This window comes from Lolium rigidum, chromosome 7 (assembly GCF_022539505.1).
Source record: "Lolium rigidum isolate FL_2022 chromosome 7, APGP_CSIRO_Lrig_0.1, whole genome shotgun sequence".
Classification (NCBI taxonomy): Eukaryota; Viridiplantae; Streptophyta; class Magnoliopsida; order Poales; family Poaceae; genus Lolium; species Lolium rigidum.
Window position 1 is genome coordinate 355,750,430 of NC_061514.1, and position 18,166 is coordinate 355,768,595.

The 18,166-nt window shown below is 46.6% G+C and overlaps 1 protein-coding gene across 1 annotated transcript; it reads left to right on the forward strand.

The window, feature by feature from the left end:
- The first annotated feature begins 10,537 nt into the window (after positions 1-10,537).
- LOC124673758 (major facilitator superfamily domain-containing protein 12-like) lies at positions 10,538-17,011 on the forward strand. Its single transcript, XM_047209798.1, has 13 exons — positions 10,538-10,584; positions 12,181-12,384; positions 12,914-12,983; positions 13,149-13,345; positions 13,437-13,512; positions 13,603-13,677; positions 13,760-13,839; positions 13,971-14,097; positions 14,909-14,968; positions 15,622-15,672; positions 15,781-15,939; positions 16,286-16,418; positions 16,499-17,011. The coding sequence occupies exons 2-13, from the start codon at positions 12,215-12,217 to the stop codon at positions 16,666-16,668; spliced, it is 1,368 nt and encodes a 455-aa protein (XP_047065754.1). The 5' UTR covers positions 10,538-10,584; positions 12,181-12,214; the 3' UTR covers positions 16,669-17,011.
- Positions 17,012-18,166: the final 1,155 nt, after the last annotated feature.

Consider the following 18,166-nt stretch of genomic DNA (forward strand, 5'->3'; position numbering starts at 1 on the left):
CCAACGAGGTGACTCGGCGCGTTTGCTTTGTGGCGGGAGAGGCCCTAGGCGCTCGAACACGGACACGTTGGCTGCCTCCTTCTTCTTCTTGTTGCATTCGGGCAATTGCCGATTGTGGGCAATCGGCTCATTCCTGAATCCCAGCGAGTGTCCGAAGAAGGGGCAGTCCCGGTGTCCGGCGTTGTCATCTTGCTCCCTTGATGTTTCCGTGGCACGGCGCTCGTGCTCCTCCTCATCGCGATCCTCGCCGACGATATCTTCGGCTTCTCTAGCCGGACGATCTCCTCTATCCTCACAATTGGACCGTCGGCGTTGGTCATGCCGACTCACATATTTGTTGTGGAGGTGATCGAGAGAGGGTCGCCGATATCTTATATTCTTCACCTCTCCCTCTGTGACATAGCGCTTGCCATCATGACGGAGCCGATCGCGTGGAGCGGCCTCCTCTGTATCCTTGCTATGAGAGCAGCTGCCCTCATCTCCATCTTTGCCAGAGTGGTTACCAGGTCCTACCATGTTGATGCTGAACGAGGGACCCGGTCGGCAACCCTCGGGGTAGGTGACTTCCACCATGTTAACGGCGGGGAAGGGTTGGGTGTCGACCTTCATGGCGTACTGGTTGAAAATTAGCCGCCCCTTCTCTATCGCCGCTTGGATGTGCCGACGCCACACCCGGCGGTCGTTGGTGGCATGGGAAAGCGAGTTGTGGAATTTGCGGTACGGCTTTCCGTTTAGCTCCTTCGCCGTGGGGAACTTGAGACCTTCGGGAATCGTCAACTGTTTCTCCTTGAGCAGGAGGTCGAAGATTTGCTCGAGTCTTGGTCACGTCGAAATCAAATCCCCCGGGCGGCCCCGGTGGCTTTACCCATTTGCGGGACACGGGGTTCCTCCCCGAGTCCACTCAGCCATTGCTATTTCTTGGTCTCCCGCGAGCACTTCATCTTCCTCTCGTATCGACCATGACTACGCACGCTTGAACTTGTCTTGGTACAGGTCTGGGTGGCGCTGTTCATATGCTGATAGTTTCTGAACCATGTGCGCCAGCGAGGGATAATCTGCTTGGGAGGCCATGTCCTTGAGCTGTGTTGCAAGGCCAGCCTACTGCCAACTCGATCGCTTCCTTTTCGGTTATACGAACCGAATAACATCGGTTCCTAAGATTCTCGAAGCGCTGGATGTACTCTGTCACCGTTTCCCCGCGCTTCGACGTAGTTGTGCTAGATCGGCAATGCCGGACTCGGAAGCTTCTGAATGGTATTGCATATGGAGCTTGTTCTTCCAATTGCTTCCAAGACTGGATGGAGTTTGCTGGCAACGAGGTGTACCATCCAAAAGCCGATCCCGTGAGGGACTGTGAAAAGAGCCTCACGCGAAGCTGATCCGACACTGAAGCCGGTCCTAGTTGAGCCAAATATCGGCCGACGTGCTCGATGGAGCTGGAGCCATCCGATCCACTGAATTTGGAGAAGTCGGGGAGCCGATATTTAGGTGGCGGCGGGATCATCTCGTAATCGTCGGGGTACGGCTTGGAATAGCCGATCGCCCTTCTTTTCGGCACCATGCCGAACTGGTCTCTCAGTATGGTACTGATCTGATCCGCTGTGCTGGCCGTAGGAGTTGCACTCTGAAGATTCGTCGGGGTGGCGTACTTAGCCAGCCATGTTTGCTTTTCCAGCTACGAGCCAAGCTGCAGGAGCTGGGCTCGGGAGTTTCGTCGGTGTGGCGTACTTAGTTAGCCACGTACGCTTCTCAAGCTCGTCGGCCGACGTTCCTCCTGTCTTCGCCGGAGTCCCCGATGTTGTGGCCTGGTTTGTGAGTGCCCGGTCACCACAATCCGGCACATACGTGCACGCGTATCCTTGGGGGATCTCCTTAGGCGCCTCCATTAAGAACTGGTAGTCACTAGGGTCACCACCAATCTTGTAGACGAGGAATGCCGGTGTAGTCGGCACTTCAGCAGGTGCTGCCAACGCATATGGCAGCGGTGGACGGGACTGGAATGTCAACTCTCCTTGATGAGTTCCGAGAGCTGGTCCTGACGGCGAGTACTGGTGGCTCATGATCTCCTGGATTACGCGCAGAGCGACACGCTCCAACACGTTGACCAAGTTTTCAGAGTGGCGATGTAGCGAGTGAGCCACCAAGTAGTTGATCTCCCGCCGCGGTCCCCTGGTGCGTTCCTCCGACGGGGCGAGAGGTCTATCCCATCGAGTGCACCTTGCGGTGAGAATCCCTTCCATCCGATGCCATGGGAACGGGTTCTGCGAAAGGAGCCGATGAGGTCGGCTTCGAGGGTGGCCTTGATCTCGTTGTATTGCTTCTTGAGCTCGTCAGGCAGCTCCTCGTAGGTGACTGGCGTGCCGTCCACCATCTCAGATGTAGATGGCGATGTGGTTGATGTAGACGATGGTCCCACCGGTCGTGCGCGAATGTGTTGACGGCCAAAACCCACCGGCGGGCAGCGGCCTTGTCAACACCGTAGAGCCGGGAAGAGCCTAGAGCTGCGGCTGGCTGAGACCCCTCCGAGCGACGGCCCGCAATGCTCTTCTGGTCACACGCGGCGATGCGAAGTGCAAGGGCGTGCCACCCGACCTATACCCGGTCGGGAAGGTGATGAGGATGCCTCGCTTAGTTTCTCCGCAGGGCATACATATAAACGTTAAATACGAGCCTCGATCGGCTCTCGGGTTATCTCGTGAATCGGCTCAAAGAGCCGATCCACCCATGATTCGTACGGGGTGCACGAATACTTGGTGGTCCTGCTTGATCAAGATAGAGCTAATGAGATCTACGACGATTTAGGGTTTTCACCGCATAATTGGATCATCCTACTCCAGGTTGGGCCTCGCGGCCACGCACGGTGCTCGTAAGCCGATCCTAAACAAGGCCTAAAAACCAACATGAAGTTGATCCTCGGAACATCCTGTTTAGGACTTGCGAACGCCACCCTACGTGCCACTGGGATCCTCCCCCTTTGTAAGGCCTAACTATTGCAGATATTAAACTAATCCTTGTAGAACAAGGAGCAATCGTAACGGATCAGATCTACTAAATAATGATCAAGCGGGGTGCCGCCCCCACACCTGAGATAGGCGTGAGGGCGGCTAGATATGCAAGGGTTGCACTACGTAAGCATGCTTAAACGAAGAACAATGCTAACCCTAACACATCTAATGATAACTACGTTGCTCGCCATCAAAAGCGCTTCGGTACGAGCAACGCATGAACAACGTGGGGCTTGTGCTGCCTAGATCGCAAGATGCGATCTAGGCAGCATGTCGCTTACCCGATAGAAACCCTCGAGACGAAGGAGTTGGCGATGCGCCGAGATTGGTTTGTTTTGGGGTTGAACGTGAGTTGTTGTTTATTCCATAAACCCTAGGTACATATTTATAGTCCAGCGGACTTTCTAATGTGGGCGTGCACCAAACCGTGCACGAGTAAGATTCTACTTTCTAAACTAAGATACGATCTAATATGTTACAGATACACGGGCAATTAAACCCAACTTGGTATAACAGGCCGATTCACGTAATCCTCCATGTATACTTCCTTTAAGCCCATCTTGATTGCGGCCCACCTCTGACTCGGTTAAATTCTGGTGATAACAGCGGTGAAAACCCCAAATCGTAGTAGGTCGCTTTAGCTTTATCTTGATCAAGCAGGACCACCATCTGATCGTACACCTCGTACGCATCATGGGTGGATCTTGAGCCGATTCACAGGACAACCTGAGAGCCAATCGAGGCTCGTATTTAACGTTTACGTGTATGCCATGCAGGAAACCAAGCGAGGCATCATCCAACACCTTCCTGACCAGGTATAGGTCAGGTGGCACGCCCTTGCGACAGCATCGGACGTGTGTGCAGAAGGCTTTGCGGGCCGTCGCTCGGAGGGACCAGGGCCAGCCGCAGTCCTGGGAGATTCCCGGCTCTACGGTGTTGCCCGTCGCTGCCCGCCGGTGGGTTTCTGACCGCAACAATACTAGCTATGATACTAGCACTATGGCTAGCCTTAGGCTGGCCATAGTGCTAGTATCATAGTTAGTATTATGCATCCTAGGCCCACAAAAATGATGATGTGGCATCTAATTAATGAGGAGAGATAGGATTAGAGTAACATAGGTAGATACTATATCATAGCGCACGTTACGAGAAAAGTAAATGCCAAATAGATCTTGTACATAGATTTACATTGAGATTCTATAAAATAATAAATTTACAAGTTTATGATACTACACTATAATACCACCACTATAGAGATAGTATCATAGATAAGTATCATATGCATGATACTAGTATATGATACTATGCACTATGACCAGCCTTAATCCTGCCAACGGAATGCGAAATAGAGCCTGATATTCGTGCCATGCAAAATTGCCGGATCATTTACTTGCATTGACTACCACCCATAAATCTCGCCCTAGTTTTTTGGCATCAACGATCCGTGACACAATAATCTAAGTAGTCCATCCAACCTTACCAATCCATGCCACAGTCATCTCAGCCCATCCATCCATCCTTAGCGATCTATGGCGCAATCTTCTCGTCCACCCATCAAGCACGAACAGGTGACAAAGGCAAGGAAGAAACGATTTTTTTTGCCCCTCAGCTTCTTCCCGCCATATCACCTCTCCCTCCCTAAAAATTCAAACTTTACCAGTTAACTCTACAAATATCAGGAGGGGTGAAGCCTACGCGTGCGTCGCGTGTGACTTAGACTTTGACTCTTGCTCGGAAAGGAGAGGCACCCTACTCTGGCGTAGGTGTATGGTTTGATCTTTTCATGGCTTTCACTTCTTCCTCGGGCAAGTTTTCTGTTTGTTGCGTCATTTTGTTTGTTGTTTTGTCTCGGAGAGGGGAGGAGAGGCACTCTACTCTACTCTGGCGTAGGTATGTATGGTTTGATCTTTTCATGGAGTTTCTCTTCTTCCTCGGTTAAGTACTCAAGTCCTTTTTCATGGCATAGCAGCCGGATGATTGAGTCTAGTAGTCCTGGTGCTATTTTACCCTGTATTACTCCCGACATAGATACATAAATGTATCATTTTTATTTCAGATTGATCGTTTTGGGCATTTCAAGTGGCATGCAGGAGGATCTATTCTGGTAGCAATGCCTTCACGATGGTTAGAACAGCTTACTTTGCCTTGATTCTACCCTGTTCAGTATCAAAATAACTGCCTCTGACTTTACTCATTTTTCATGATTATGCCAGATCGCAAATCTTAGCTTGTATGGCTGGATTTATCTTACATTTTTTCAAACCTGTTGGTCAGTACCGATCTTTCTTATCTTTCGAGATCCACCCTACAATATGGGGTCAAAAAGCCAAAAAAAAAAATAAGTGATTTTAGCCGGTTGATAGCGTATGCATCTATTTCCCTCGGATCTTGTTTTGTTGCCGCGTTCTTGGTTGGAACAAAAGAGCCAGGGTAAGGTGAAAACCTTGTTAGCACATACTAGAATATTAGTATACCTGCATACATCACAGTATCTGACCGTAGCTCAGCTGGTTGAGGGGGTGGCTACCACCCAGGTCCGAGTCCTCTTCTGCTCGAATTTTGGTTCCCTTTTTCTGTAAAGAAAAGATACCTAGGTATTATTATCTTCTTAAAAATATAATACAGCCATGGATAGATATCAAATACACAGATAAGACCAAAAATAATTATTATGGTGTGTGCATTGTTTGATATCGAATTGCAGTAGTTTATTTTCACTATGTGTTGACTATCCTCCTAATGCTTTGAAGTTTGACTCAACCACCAGCTCACACGGCCCCACCCAATGACCCAAGTTTTAACCACCCCTTAGGGCATCTCCAGCGGCGCGACGCATTTTATTGTCCGCGAGCATCCGTTTGCGTCGTGCCGCGGACGCTAAAATGACCGTTTTTGTCCACGCGTCCGTTTGCGTCTGGGGGTGGCTCCAGCGGGGCGACGCATTTATTTTTCTTATTTCTTTCTCTTCTCTATTTAAACATAGTTCCAAATATTATATATTGGAACATGGTTTTACACAAACTAATACATAATTGGGAACATGATTTACACAAACTAATACATAGTTTGAACCATGGTGGACACAAATAAAACATTGCAAAATGAGGAAATCAGTTGTGTTGATTTCCGTATGTTCGTTTCCAAGAAAGAACATTCCAGGGCACACCCAGTCACCCAAACTGGAAAATCCAGCGGGAGATGGTGCCCTTGTTGGTTCTACCGAGGACGAACATCCAGAAACCTCGACTACTGGCTTCGTCTGGCCCGTAGCCAGATTCGCTGCAAAGAAAGAACACTCTAAGTTCTAACTATCGGTGTCCGAGCCGGATTCGCCGGTGTGGTAGTGCCTGCGGCAGGCTGTGTCGTCGAACACCTTGACGATCATCTCGCCGCCCCCTCGCAGAGGAAGGTGAGCTGGCAGCCGGGCTCGAGCGCGAGGTCACGGGCGAACTTTTCCCACCCCGTGTGCAGGTACATCTTGCCCTGCCCGTCGAACAAGACCTCCACGGTCCAGCGGCAGAATTTGCAGCTGGCCTCCTGTAGCTGCAAATGCGCCGGCTCGACGCCATCGACGAACTCGGCGAACTTGTCCGGGAGCCGATTGATGTCGAGTGGGTCGTCATCGATGTGGAGGAGGAACTCGAAGCAGCGGTCCTCCTGCGAAGACGAGGAGGGCGCAGGCGACGACGAGCATGGGGCCGTAGCTGCTCCACCACGGCGGCCCCTGCCCCGGCCCCGGGGGCGCCCAGGGCCGCGGCCTCGACCGCCTCGCCGACCACCATGACCGGCCATGGACTTCCTCGCGGGCCTGGCTGCGTCGCAGGAACACCTAGGCGGCGCTACGGTCGAGCTTTGTGGTGGCTAGTGTTTCTTTGGAGGAGTGGATGAGAGGAAGAAGAACGCGCGCCCCCTTTATATAGGCATGCGGTGGCCGCGGGACACGTGGCGTCGCTATTAACGTGGTTGGCGGAGGTAGGCTGCGGCCGCTCGGCAGCCGAGGCATCGCCATTAACGTGGTGCAGACTGCCGAAGCGACGCAACGGCATCAGTCGATGGCGCGTTTGAGGGGTCGCTGCCAGGCGGGCCCGACGAAACATCCGCCAGACGCGAGCAGACACTTTGCGCAACCGCGCAACGTCCGCAGAGACGCATCCGAGGCGCATATTTGGGTCAGGTTTGCTTCTCCGCGGACGGTCTGATCACTTTGCATCGCCCCGCTGAAGGTGGTACCAGACGCATTTTCGATCACGACGGACAACAACGTTTACGTCGTGCCGCTGGAGATGCCCTTATGAAAATTCAACAATCCCAACTAAATGTACAGTACATGGTCTTGTGTTCGCGCACAACCAGGCAAAAGTCCACAATTCTGTTCCGGGCCAACACTACCAGGATGAGCATCCATCCTCCACCGCAGGCGGCACGGCACGGCACGGCGCTGCACCGCACGCCACGCCAAGGTGCCCCAAGACACGGACTAGCTGACATCCGGCGACATCGATTTCCAAGACATCGATTCCCAAGAGATCCTATCTCGTAATGTATTTGTCCGCGCCGCGCCCAGGAATCCACGTCCCGTTCCCACTCCCACGGCGGCCGCCCTCGGTCCTTCCCATATTTTCTCCTCAACTTTTTTGAACATGTTTTGTCTCGTCCATTAGAAATTTGTCTCAACTCTCTTTAACTTTTGCTTCGGCTTGGTCTTGGCCCCCCCTTCTCTCGCCCTTTATCCGCATCATCATCAAAAGTCAGCGGAGAGAGGGTACGTGACAATGAGAGGAGGGCTTCCAAAACCCATCTAGGCCCGTCCCTCTTGCTGGCTTCCGCTGGTTCGCTTCATCTCTGTTCGCCGTTTAGGATATTTTTAGGGATTTCTTTGAGATGTTGAAGCGGCAAATACATATTGAGGCAAGAATAAGGTCTGTCGTTGCCTAATCGACGGTACCTCGGAGGAGGGATCCTCACGAGGGGAAGAAGAAGTAGGGGCCATAGGGCGGAGTGCACACGGGACGGTGGTACGCGAGTTACCCGAGCTCGGAACACCCGCACGAAGACGGGGCCTACCGCTGCTTGTCTGGAATTATCTGGGCGCTTTCGCGTTGTTACAATGAGTTGTGGTTGTCCCTCTAGGGCTCCCGGGATCCGGCTTATAAAGGCGCACGGATCTAGGGTTTACATGGAGAGTCCTAGCCGGATTACAGACAGTCTGAATACGGTACAATATCTTGCCGTGCACGTCACGGATCCGCCTTCCATATACATCGTACTGGATCCGGGTTCCTCATGGGCCTCCATGGATCCGGGTCACTCCTATGTCGGTGCGGATCCGGCCTGCTGATCCTGGGCTGGACTTCTTCCTTCATGATCAACAGCAACTGGGCCGCCCGATGGGCCACATGCCTCATCACCATCTGTGGGCCACCCGGGCTTGCCGGATCTAGGCACTGTCGATGGTACACCTATGAAGTATACCCACAACAAGGTCCTTCCGCGTTACCCTCACTTTGGTGGTGCTTCAAGCGCCAACGGAGAGCGTGCAGAGTTGTGCGTCTCACAGACCGAAGCGCACGGACCGATATATTTATAAGCTAAATTTAGGTTGGGAATGTGTCAGCCACGTCGGACCCCAAGTGTGTTCTCACTTGTTTTTTGAAACGAGGCAAAAGACTTGCCATTTTCATTAATAAAGAAGAAGTACAGAATTTGGCCAGTTTATTAGCGGGAAACCGGCCGAAAACCGAAACAAGTGCCCCGAACGACCGTCATGGAACACGACCGCCGCGGGGGCACAGAGCCACCCTGACAACCCACACAAGATACACAGGCCACCGAAGCGAGAAGTCGTCGCGGTTGACCTTCAACGTCATCGTCATCACTCTTCAGCGACTCCAACTTCACCGAAGAACCAACCACCAAGACCTCGCCGAAGCGGCACTGTGAAGCTCAAGCCGGCCACCGCCAAACAAGCGACTCCTCGTGAAGCAACCGGCAGCTCCGACTCCGATGACGAGCTGCGAAGAGGATAAGCGCAAGACATGCGCCGAGGAAGATCACCGCCGGAGGGCCTCCCCGCAGGTCATCGTACGCTGCTCAAATGAAGAAACTCGACAAACCATAGCAGCTCCGACTCCACCGCAGGCGAAGCACAAGACGAAGAAGCTCGGACGCTCGCCGAAGCCAAGGTCTTGACGCTACCAGACCATCGCTCACCACCGCCAACGTTGCCACACAAGCCACCACACGGACCTCACACATCGCCGGCCACCCGCCGCGATGCCGTACGAGTCCAGCCTCAGGAAAGCACGTTGGGGAACAAAGTCTTCAAGACGACGCCCCCAAGAGGGAAGCGACGTGGATCGACGCCGTCGTCCGGCCCTGCCACGGCCTAGGCTTTCACCCGAAAAACTACGCCCCGGGAGCGGAGGAGGCCGAAGGCTCCATGAAGGCCCTCACTTGTTATTCCAGTGACAAGCCGCCCGCTCGTCTTCTATAGCCATCGGTGTTCATCTAGATTGACGAGCACATGTAGGCGGTGCAAACCCTAGTTTTAGTTAGGGCTTTTGTTTAAATGTATGTCCTTTTCGCCATCGTATGTAAATTATGTTTAAGATATGAAGTATTAACGGGAAAAAGAATGGCTTGCGTTGGTGGGTTCACCCTCGACCCAAACAGATCAAGTGACGTTTTCTGTATCTACGAACCGTCCAGACAAATCCGAATGGACACATCTAATGTTTAAAATAGATTGGCTTAGATGCCCCGAAGCTAAACTAGTTTTCAGGTAAATCCATGGTCTTTGGACGCACCAGGTGGAAATCGACCATCTTGTCTTGTACTCCCTCCTTCCCCGAATAAGATGCCTATAGCTTTTGGCCAAAGTCAAATACTTCAAAGTTTGATCAACTATATAGGAAAAAATATCAAAACTTATAATTTCAAATGAATATTGTTGGAATCATCATGAAATATATTTTTTTATATCGTGTGGATTTGGTATTGTAGATGTCGATATCTTTTTCTACATGGTTGATCAAACTTTTAAAAGTTTGCTTTTGACCAAAATTATAGACACCCTATTTTGAAATGGAGAGAGTATTAAAAAAATCAACCGCTTGAACCTTAGGCAGGAAGGCACGCAAGTACGCGCGCAGCACGAACGAGCAGCGCACTTCTCCTCTGGGTGCCGGTTCTTCTCCACCGCAGGCAGGCGGCACGAAAGGTGCGGTGCGCGCACCAGAAGAAGGACACGGACGATGTGGAGGTGACACCGATTCCGAATCTCGTACAGTCTCTCTGCTCATCTTTCTTTATCAATTCTCTTTTTTGTATTAGAAAGAGAATTTCCCTTCTCGTCATCTCCTTTACGTTCCCTCTTTAATATCTCCCTCCCCGCACGCCCGCCCGCCGTCCGCCGTCCGCCCGACGTACCCTTTCCCTTTCGCGTCGCCGTCGAGACCTTCTTCCTCCACCCACGGAACGTCTCTCCCCTCCCCTCCCCGCGCCGGCTTCCGACCTCTTCAGGCAGCGCCAAGCCCCTTTCCCCACGCGCGCGAGGGCGGCCATCCGCGCCGCGGCTGCTGCCTGCTGGTGAGGCCTCCTGCAATTAATTTTTGTTCCTTTTTCTCGTCAGAATCGAAGAACTTGCGTAGCCTCTGCTTGAGGCCGTCTCGCGCGAACAGGGAGAATCGACGATGGGCTAGATAGACAGACATGGTATATCATGTCTCGTATTTGTTTTTCATCAGGCTCTGTTCAGTTTGCTTCACTGTATTTAATGGGTATGTATATGCTGCTTCGGTGGGCCCGGCCAAGAGCCCAAGACTCCACAGAATCTGATGGATGTATAGAGTAGAAGATTCAGTACGACATATTTATTTTTCGAATGCGACTAGACTACTGTATGGGCAGCCAGGCTGTGTTGTCTGAACTCTGAAGGTGCATATGCGGGAATACTGGATCTCCTGGATTACCGATGAATCACGACTGGGTTGGGGTCGAAAGTTAAGAGAGGGGAAAGGGCGATGAGCTGGTTGCTCTTGCTCACATCAAGTTGTTGCCGGGCTGGTCTTGTTTAGTGAAACTGCGAAAATTATTCGTTTCCTTAACTCGGATCTTGTCTTCTTTAAGTGGGCCATTCCATTTCAGTTTCCATCATAAGAGCTGGAGCCGCGTGCTTGCTTGCTTTAGTTGATGATGATGCTGGCAGGGCTCGATTTCTTTGATTTAGACGATAATTTTGGGTACCTTGTCTATTGAAATCTTTGTACACGACTATTGAGATTATTTGAGCAACGTGTCCCTACCTGAAATCTCTGTAGGCGACTATTGACGCCATGCATCTAAGTCTAAGCTCACCGTCAGTCGGATCGTATTTACTTCAAAAGATAATCTAAGCTGTATTGTCTATTGGAATCGAATGATTTGTACCACAATCCTTCCTGTCCTTTCAAAGATGCTAACTAGTTTACAATCTTTTAACCAGAAGGTTTACTTTATATACTTACTCCACAACAAACAAATCCGATAGGAACTTTCAGTTTGTCCCGTGAGATCTTGTATCCTTGCATTGGTTATACCATATTTCTGACCATCTTTCAGAGATGCTACTATCGAGATCATGCTACTTGATATACTTACCCCACAACGAAGAAATTCCTAAGTTTGTCTCCTGAAACCTTCGCATGTGTGCTTGCACTAGTAGGAGGTTCGATGCATCTCATCTAGGTTCAAACTAATTAAATGAAAACCTTTTTCTTTAGTCCAAAAAAATGGAAGGCATCCCAACATCCACTCTTAACATGGTTCATATCTTGTATATATTGCTGAATAACATTACAACTGAAGAATCCCTTGCTCATTTGATAAGCCTTGAAGCCTTCCACCGGGTACCACACAAACCATCTGTTTTGTTGTCTGTGAGTGACCGAGTGTTGGCATCTTGCAAAAATTACAATTATCTGGTCATATAACTGCATTTTTTTACTTTATTGACCCAAATGTACATTAATTTTTTTTATTAACCTGAGCAGTTTATTATACAGAAAAGCATGCAAACATTTTAACTTACCTTGAAACTCACAAAAATCAACCTTGGAGTACAACTCTATCTCTTGTAAGTGGGGAGAGATAGCGGGATAGTCACATACTGAATTAACATGTTTTCCTTTGTGATGTAGGTGATACTCTTCTAGTCTTGGTGACGGCGAATAATGGTTAAGATGATGGATACTGAGCCATCAAATGAACTACAATGGGACGAGCCATTAGGGAGAGTGCCAATACTTTCCTATGGCTCTGGGCATATGCTGAATGATATCACATCATCTTGTTGGTTCACATATTTGCTGGTATTCTTGACTGATTTAGGGCTTAGTCCAAGGTATGTACTAGGACTTGGTACTGTAAACTAGTAGGATATATGTTCTTCCACATGTTTCTATGGCATATTGAATGAAGAAAATTTTGTAGTCTTTTTTTCACAGTAGTTTTAATTCCATATCCACTCTATCCAACGAGCAATTCCGTAAATGCATCAGATGTAAGTTGCAATTAACTTGAGGACATCTTAGATATGATGCTATAAAATTTCATTTAATGCACTGCACATTTTTTAATTAGTATCTTCTGTTCTTTATTTATTTATTATTTTGTTATGATTTTTTGAACAATGACCTCTTAAAGACTTCCATCTGCACCATGTTCCAAGAGACTAATTAGGAAATGAAAGAAGTTAACTTCATATCTTTTTTTTTCTTAAACACTCGGATAAGGAAAATATGTATTTACTGGATGAAAATATTAGGTTCACCTATTGAAAAATAGTTTGCCTTCGATGTTCGAAATGCATGATCTATTACTTGTAGCTTTAAAATTCTTTTACACACTTCATATTTTGTTTACCTTCACAGAGATGCTGCTGTTGTCATGCTTTCTGGTCAATTGGCGGATGGCTTTGCAACAATCTTTGTTGGTGAACTGGTATGAGCAAAAATTGAGCAACATTATAGCACTGCTATAAGTTTCTGATATAATGTTATTTTGATTGCGTCTCTTGTTTTTTGGGAGGCATGTTACGTTTCTCTACATTTTACCCTGTATTACTCCGATGTAGATACATAAATGTATCATTTTTTTATATTTCAGATTGATCGTTTTGGGCATTTCAAACTGTGGCATGCAGGAGGATCTATTCTAGTAGCAATTTCCTTCTCATCTGTTTTCGGTAGTTGTTTGCCTTGCAAACTCACGGGGACTAACTCAACTACTCTGGAGACTGTTGGATACAGCACATTTGCCGCTATCTTTAATGTTGGTTGGGCAGTTACTCAAGTTGCTCACATGTAATGCTCCTTTTCCTGCACTACTCATGTGCATGCTTTTTCTTGTGATTTCAGCATTTCACCCGCATATATCTTTTATATATTTTCCAAGGTCAATGGTGAACTGCATGACGTCAAACCCAACAAGTAGGGTTGCACTAGTGAGCTGTCGCAATGCCTTCACGATGGTTAGAACAATTCACTCTGCCTTGATTCTACCCTATTCAGGTATTAAAATAACTGCCTCTGACTTTGTTCATTTTTCATGCTTATGCCAGATTGCAAATCTTAGCTTGTATGGCATTGCTTTGTTGATGTTTAGTCTACTGCAGTCAGTGAGCGTAATAGTTCAGGTACTTTCTTTTGCCAAGTAATGGACTATTATTTATGCAAGCTTGTGGATTTATCTTACATTTCTCCAAACCTGTTTGTCAGTACCGGTGGATAGCGTATGCATCTATTTCCCTCGGATCTTGTTTTGTTGCCGTGTTCTTGATTGGAACAAAAGAACCAGGGTAAGGTGAAAACCTTATTAGCACATCTGGGCTATGAAGTTAACACTATCCTCTTTTGAAATGCTCTTAATTTCCACTATGTTTTTCCTCTGGTCTAATTAGCGACTTTTGAATAAATTTTGTGTCTGTAGGATAAACCAATCTTGTCAGAATAAGAGCCTCTCCAGAATTTCATGGGCGCACTGGTTCAAGAAAGTGCTGTACTTCCAAGTTGCTCTTGTCTACATGTTCACTAGATTGGTGACCAATGTTTCACAGGTATCTAGTTATCTTTGCTATGTGATTATGAAACGGAAATCACCTGTGCTTATTCCATTTTCTTTGCTGCCTTCTATTTTTACGTACTAATTTGCATGGCTTAAATTATTGTATGCTGAATGCTAAGTAAGGTACAGGAAATATCGTGCCGATTAAGATATATCACTCGGAGTAGACTGCCATGGTGAAACATAGCTAATTTTCTAGCATGAAATTCCAGTTTCACACATTGTTCATCAAACAACATTGTGGTTTATTGTAGCATGAAATCTTGGCCAGTTCATTCTTACATCTGGTGTTACACATTACATGCATTCCATGTTTTTTTACCATATTTTTGTGTGCTGTAACTATCTTATTATTACACTGGTTTTGGTTTATGTAAGATAACGTTAAAATGTACTGGCATGCCAAAGATAGAAAATATCACTACACATTAGAATATCAGTATACCTACATGTATTACAGTAGCTGAGCATAGCTCAGCTGGTTGAAGGAGTGGATGATCTCACCACCCAGGCCTGACTCCTCTTCTGCTCGAATTTTGGTTCCTTTTTTCTGTAAAGAGAAGATACCTAGTTCGTCCTAGGTATTCTTATCTTCTTAAAAATATAATATGGCCATGGAGGCATGGATAGATTGATCAAATACACAGAAAAGATAAAAAATAGTTATGATGGTGTGCGCATTGTTTCTGTATATATTGATTGCAGTACTTTATTTTCACTATGTGTTGACTATCCCCCTAATGCTTTGAAGTTCGACTTTAACCTGATAGTAGATAATTTAAGTTTGTTTTGTATTTGATCAGGCATTTCTTGCTTTCTACGTGATAAACGATCTGGGAATGCACCAATCTTCCAAAGCATTGGTAATTTTTTTCTCCCCTTGTGATGCATATTCTATTGCACGGTGTCCAAATGCCTGAATTTAAAAAATCAATTAAGCATGCTTGGGTGAGAGTAGTACTAGGATTGGTGACCTCCCGAGAAGTCCTGGTGCTGCATCCCTCATTTTGTTTGTTGCGTCTTGTGTGGATAGCATCTAGGCCGAGGGTTGTTCAGCGACGTCGATTGTAATATCTGCCTGGTGGCTGTTAATTGTGGTCTTGTCTTGAAGGTTCGGTTGAGGCTTTGAGGGTTCACTTGTTTCACCATAGTCTTAGGCCTGTAACTATACTCTTTTTATCAATGCATTTGGATGTGAGCTTTGCGTTTTCTCGAAAGAAAATCAATAGAACTGAAGATGTAGATGGTACCACAATTTTCACAACCTAAAGTAACTGAAGCGCTCTGCAATTAGTAAGCGTGCTTTGCATGAATTCCATTAGTACTTTCCAGTAAGGCACTGCAATGTTTAGTCTTGTTATAATCTGAATGTTAAAAGTGATCCTTGTTAGTGTTATCTCCTTTTGTCATTTAGATCTGAGGTCCCTTTCATACTGTGGTTCAACTTAGATAATTTCTCGCTAGAGAATTGAATTCCTATGAATTTATTTTTTTGTTTGCCCATTTTGTTTTTCAGGTACCTGCTATTATATATGTCTGCAGCTTGATGGTATCTGTCATGTTACAGGTCTTACTATCTTCTGAGATTTCAGTTTATCTTTTTTCTTCCTCAACTCAACAGGGAGCTCATTTCTTTAGAGAAAAAGGAACTCAATTGCATTTCTATTGTTTATAGGAGACAAGATGGTCTAGTTGGCGTCTAAAAACTTATTTCTCGGCTGGAGCAATGCTTTGGATATTGTCCGGTGTTGGAATTATTCTTTTACCAAGCAGAATGCACAACTTGATGTATGCCCTCTCAATCACAATAGGAGCTGCCAATGCATTGATGACGGTATGTTCTTAGCTTTGATTCAGTTTTAAAGGTCTGATGATATAACATACCTATGGACAACTTCATGGTAAAAATCCCTATGTCTTTGGCTTAGAAGTGTATGTTTAATGTAGTTATTAACCCTGAAGGCTTGCACAACACATTGACATGTATATCCATTTGCCGTGAAGGCTTGTACAACTCATTGAAATTTATATCCGTTTGGTATATGATTTGCTGCAAGCATTTCATAGCCATCTTGAAGATTTGTGATTGAACCTGTCTACAGTTCGATATGCATAATCATTCCATGGGCAATGTTCACTTTCCACAATTCTTATCGTTTTGGTTTATGCCTTCATCACAGGTCACAAGTATCAGCATGGAAGGTGTTTTAGTAGGAGAAGATCTAAATGGTTGTGCTTTTGTGTATGGCTCATTAAGTTTTGTTGACAAAGTGTCATGCGGCATAGCTTTGTATATTCTCGAGTCCTATCAAGGTAATGTGTGTTACTTAGTAGTAGTAGTGAATTTGATAACTCTAGTAGTACAATCAGAGTTCTAACTTTCTGCATGGCAGGAAGTACCAAGATCAGTGCGAATCAAGATTTGGCATATGGCTACTCCGTTACGCGACTTGGTTTGGGGCTAGTTCCAGCTGTCTGTTCGCTGCTTTCAGCCATAGTAGCTTATACCATGGACCTCCCTGACACTCGGCGAAGACCTCTCCTGGAGCCTCTTCTGGCATAACTCTTGCTGGTAGCACGACCCTTTCATCATCCATCATGTACATGTTCAGTGGAGCTGCTAATAACCTTATAGGGCACGTGGGGAAACAAATTCAGAGAAATGATCGATTTACTTATACACTGTACAGGCTGGCTAAAATTTAGACGACCAGAGAAGTAGAGAACTGAAGGGTGCTCAGCAAGTCGTTGAGTGTCCAAATTAGCTGCTGATGGCCATACTTAACTATGTAAATTGATATCTAATACCTTTTAAACTGTAAATATAGCCTAGTCACATTGTTCAGAACAGGGCAAATCCTGTATATGTGTTCATTCTAAGTTTATAATCACATGTGGCTTATTCACTTCATGGCATAGGATGTGTTTTGGATGACTGGTTTCATCCTAATTTTCATGTCTGTACTAGTGACCGGAACAACCTTGCTTTTCTATCGTGTGATGTTTTTGTACATTTTGACTGATCATTGTGCGGTTGGTTTCAGCCCTCGTACAAACCTAGGTTGTTAACTAAAGTACCTGAGCGTTTGCAAGCAATCTGAGATTTTTAAGAGAAAACAATGGGACCGTATCATTCCTTGTGTTTTGGTTGAAAGGCTGAATGGTGGAGCCGCGAATGGTGTCTCCCTGGTGCTTGTGCTTGTCATCACTGCCAGAGACTGAGTCAGGTGCTTACTAGTACAATGTGTCATTCCTACCTACTACTTGCTGCAAGTGGGCTTTGATCGATAATGGTGCCGGTGAACTTTATGGTTGTATGATTGCAATACTCCTTGGAACATTCTAAAATTCTCGTTCCCTAGGCTTCACTATTACTGACTATATCTTTCTGGCTTTCACTTCTTTCTGGAGCTCATTTTAGCACAGTTTCATGTCTACCAAGGATATTTTCCAACTGATTTGCGTACCCATGCTATTCTATTCTTGTAGCAGTAACCAGTAAGTATGTCCTGACTATGGATGAGCTATCCAACAATATGAGCAAACAATTAGAAGGGAGCATGGTTACATCAGGATCCAGGAGCAAGGCTACATTTTCCGTTATAGACAATAAGAGATATGTTAGCATCAGGAAACTTCTAGAACCTTCTGAGAACACCACAATGTACTACCGTTGCAAGCTCATAGTATCATGATAAAATCAGCAGTACAACAAACAACGCGGGGCACACAACAAGGTGACAGACTGACAGTCCTATTAAGCTCATAAGAACTTTCATGAACTCTTTTTTTTCTTCCAAAAGTCACCTTGCAATCAACTCCAATCTAAACGATCATGTTAACACCACATGGTCTAAACACACAAAGAAATACCATCTACAGAGAAACAAACGCCAACTGTTTATTATCCAGACAGAAACGAACACCAACTGTGAAACAATATTTGTCAAGAGTCAACCTCGGTACTCAGTAGTGCCCAACCAGCAACATGAAAAATGAATAGGAAATGTTTTCATGGGAAAGATACCACTACATTTTTTAAAGACTACCAGCTTGCGATA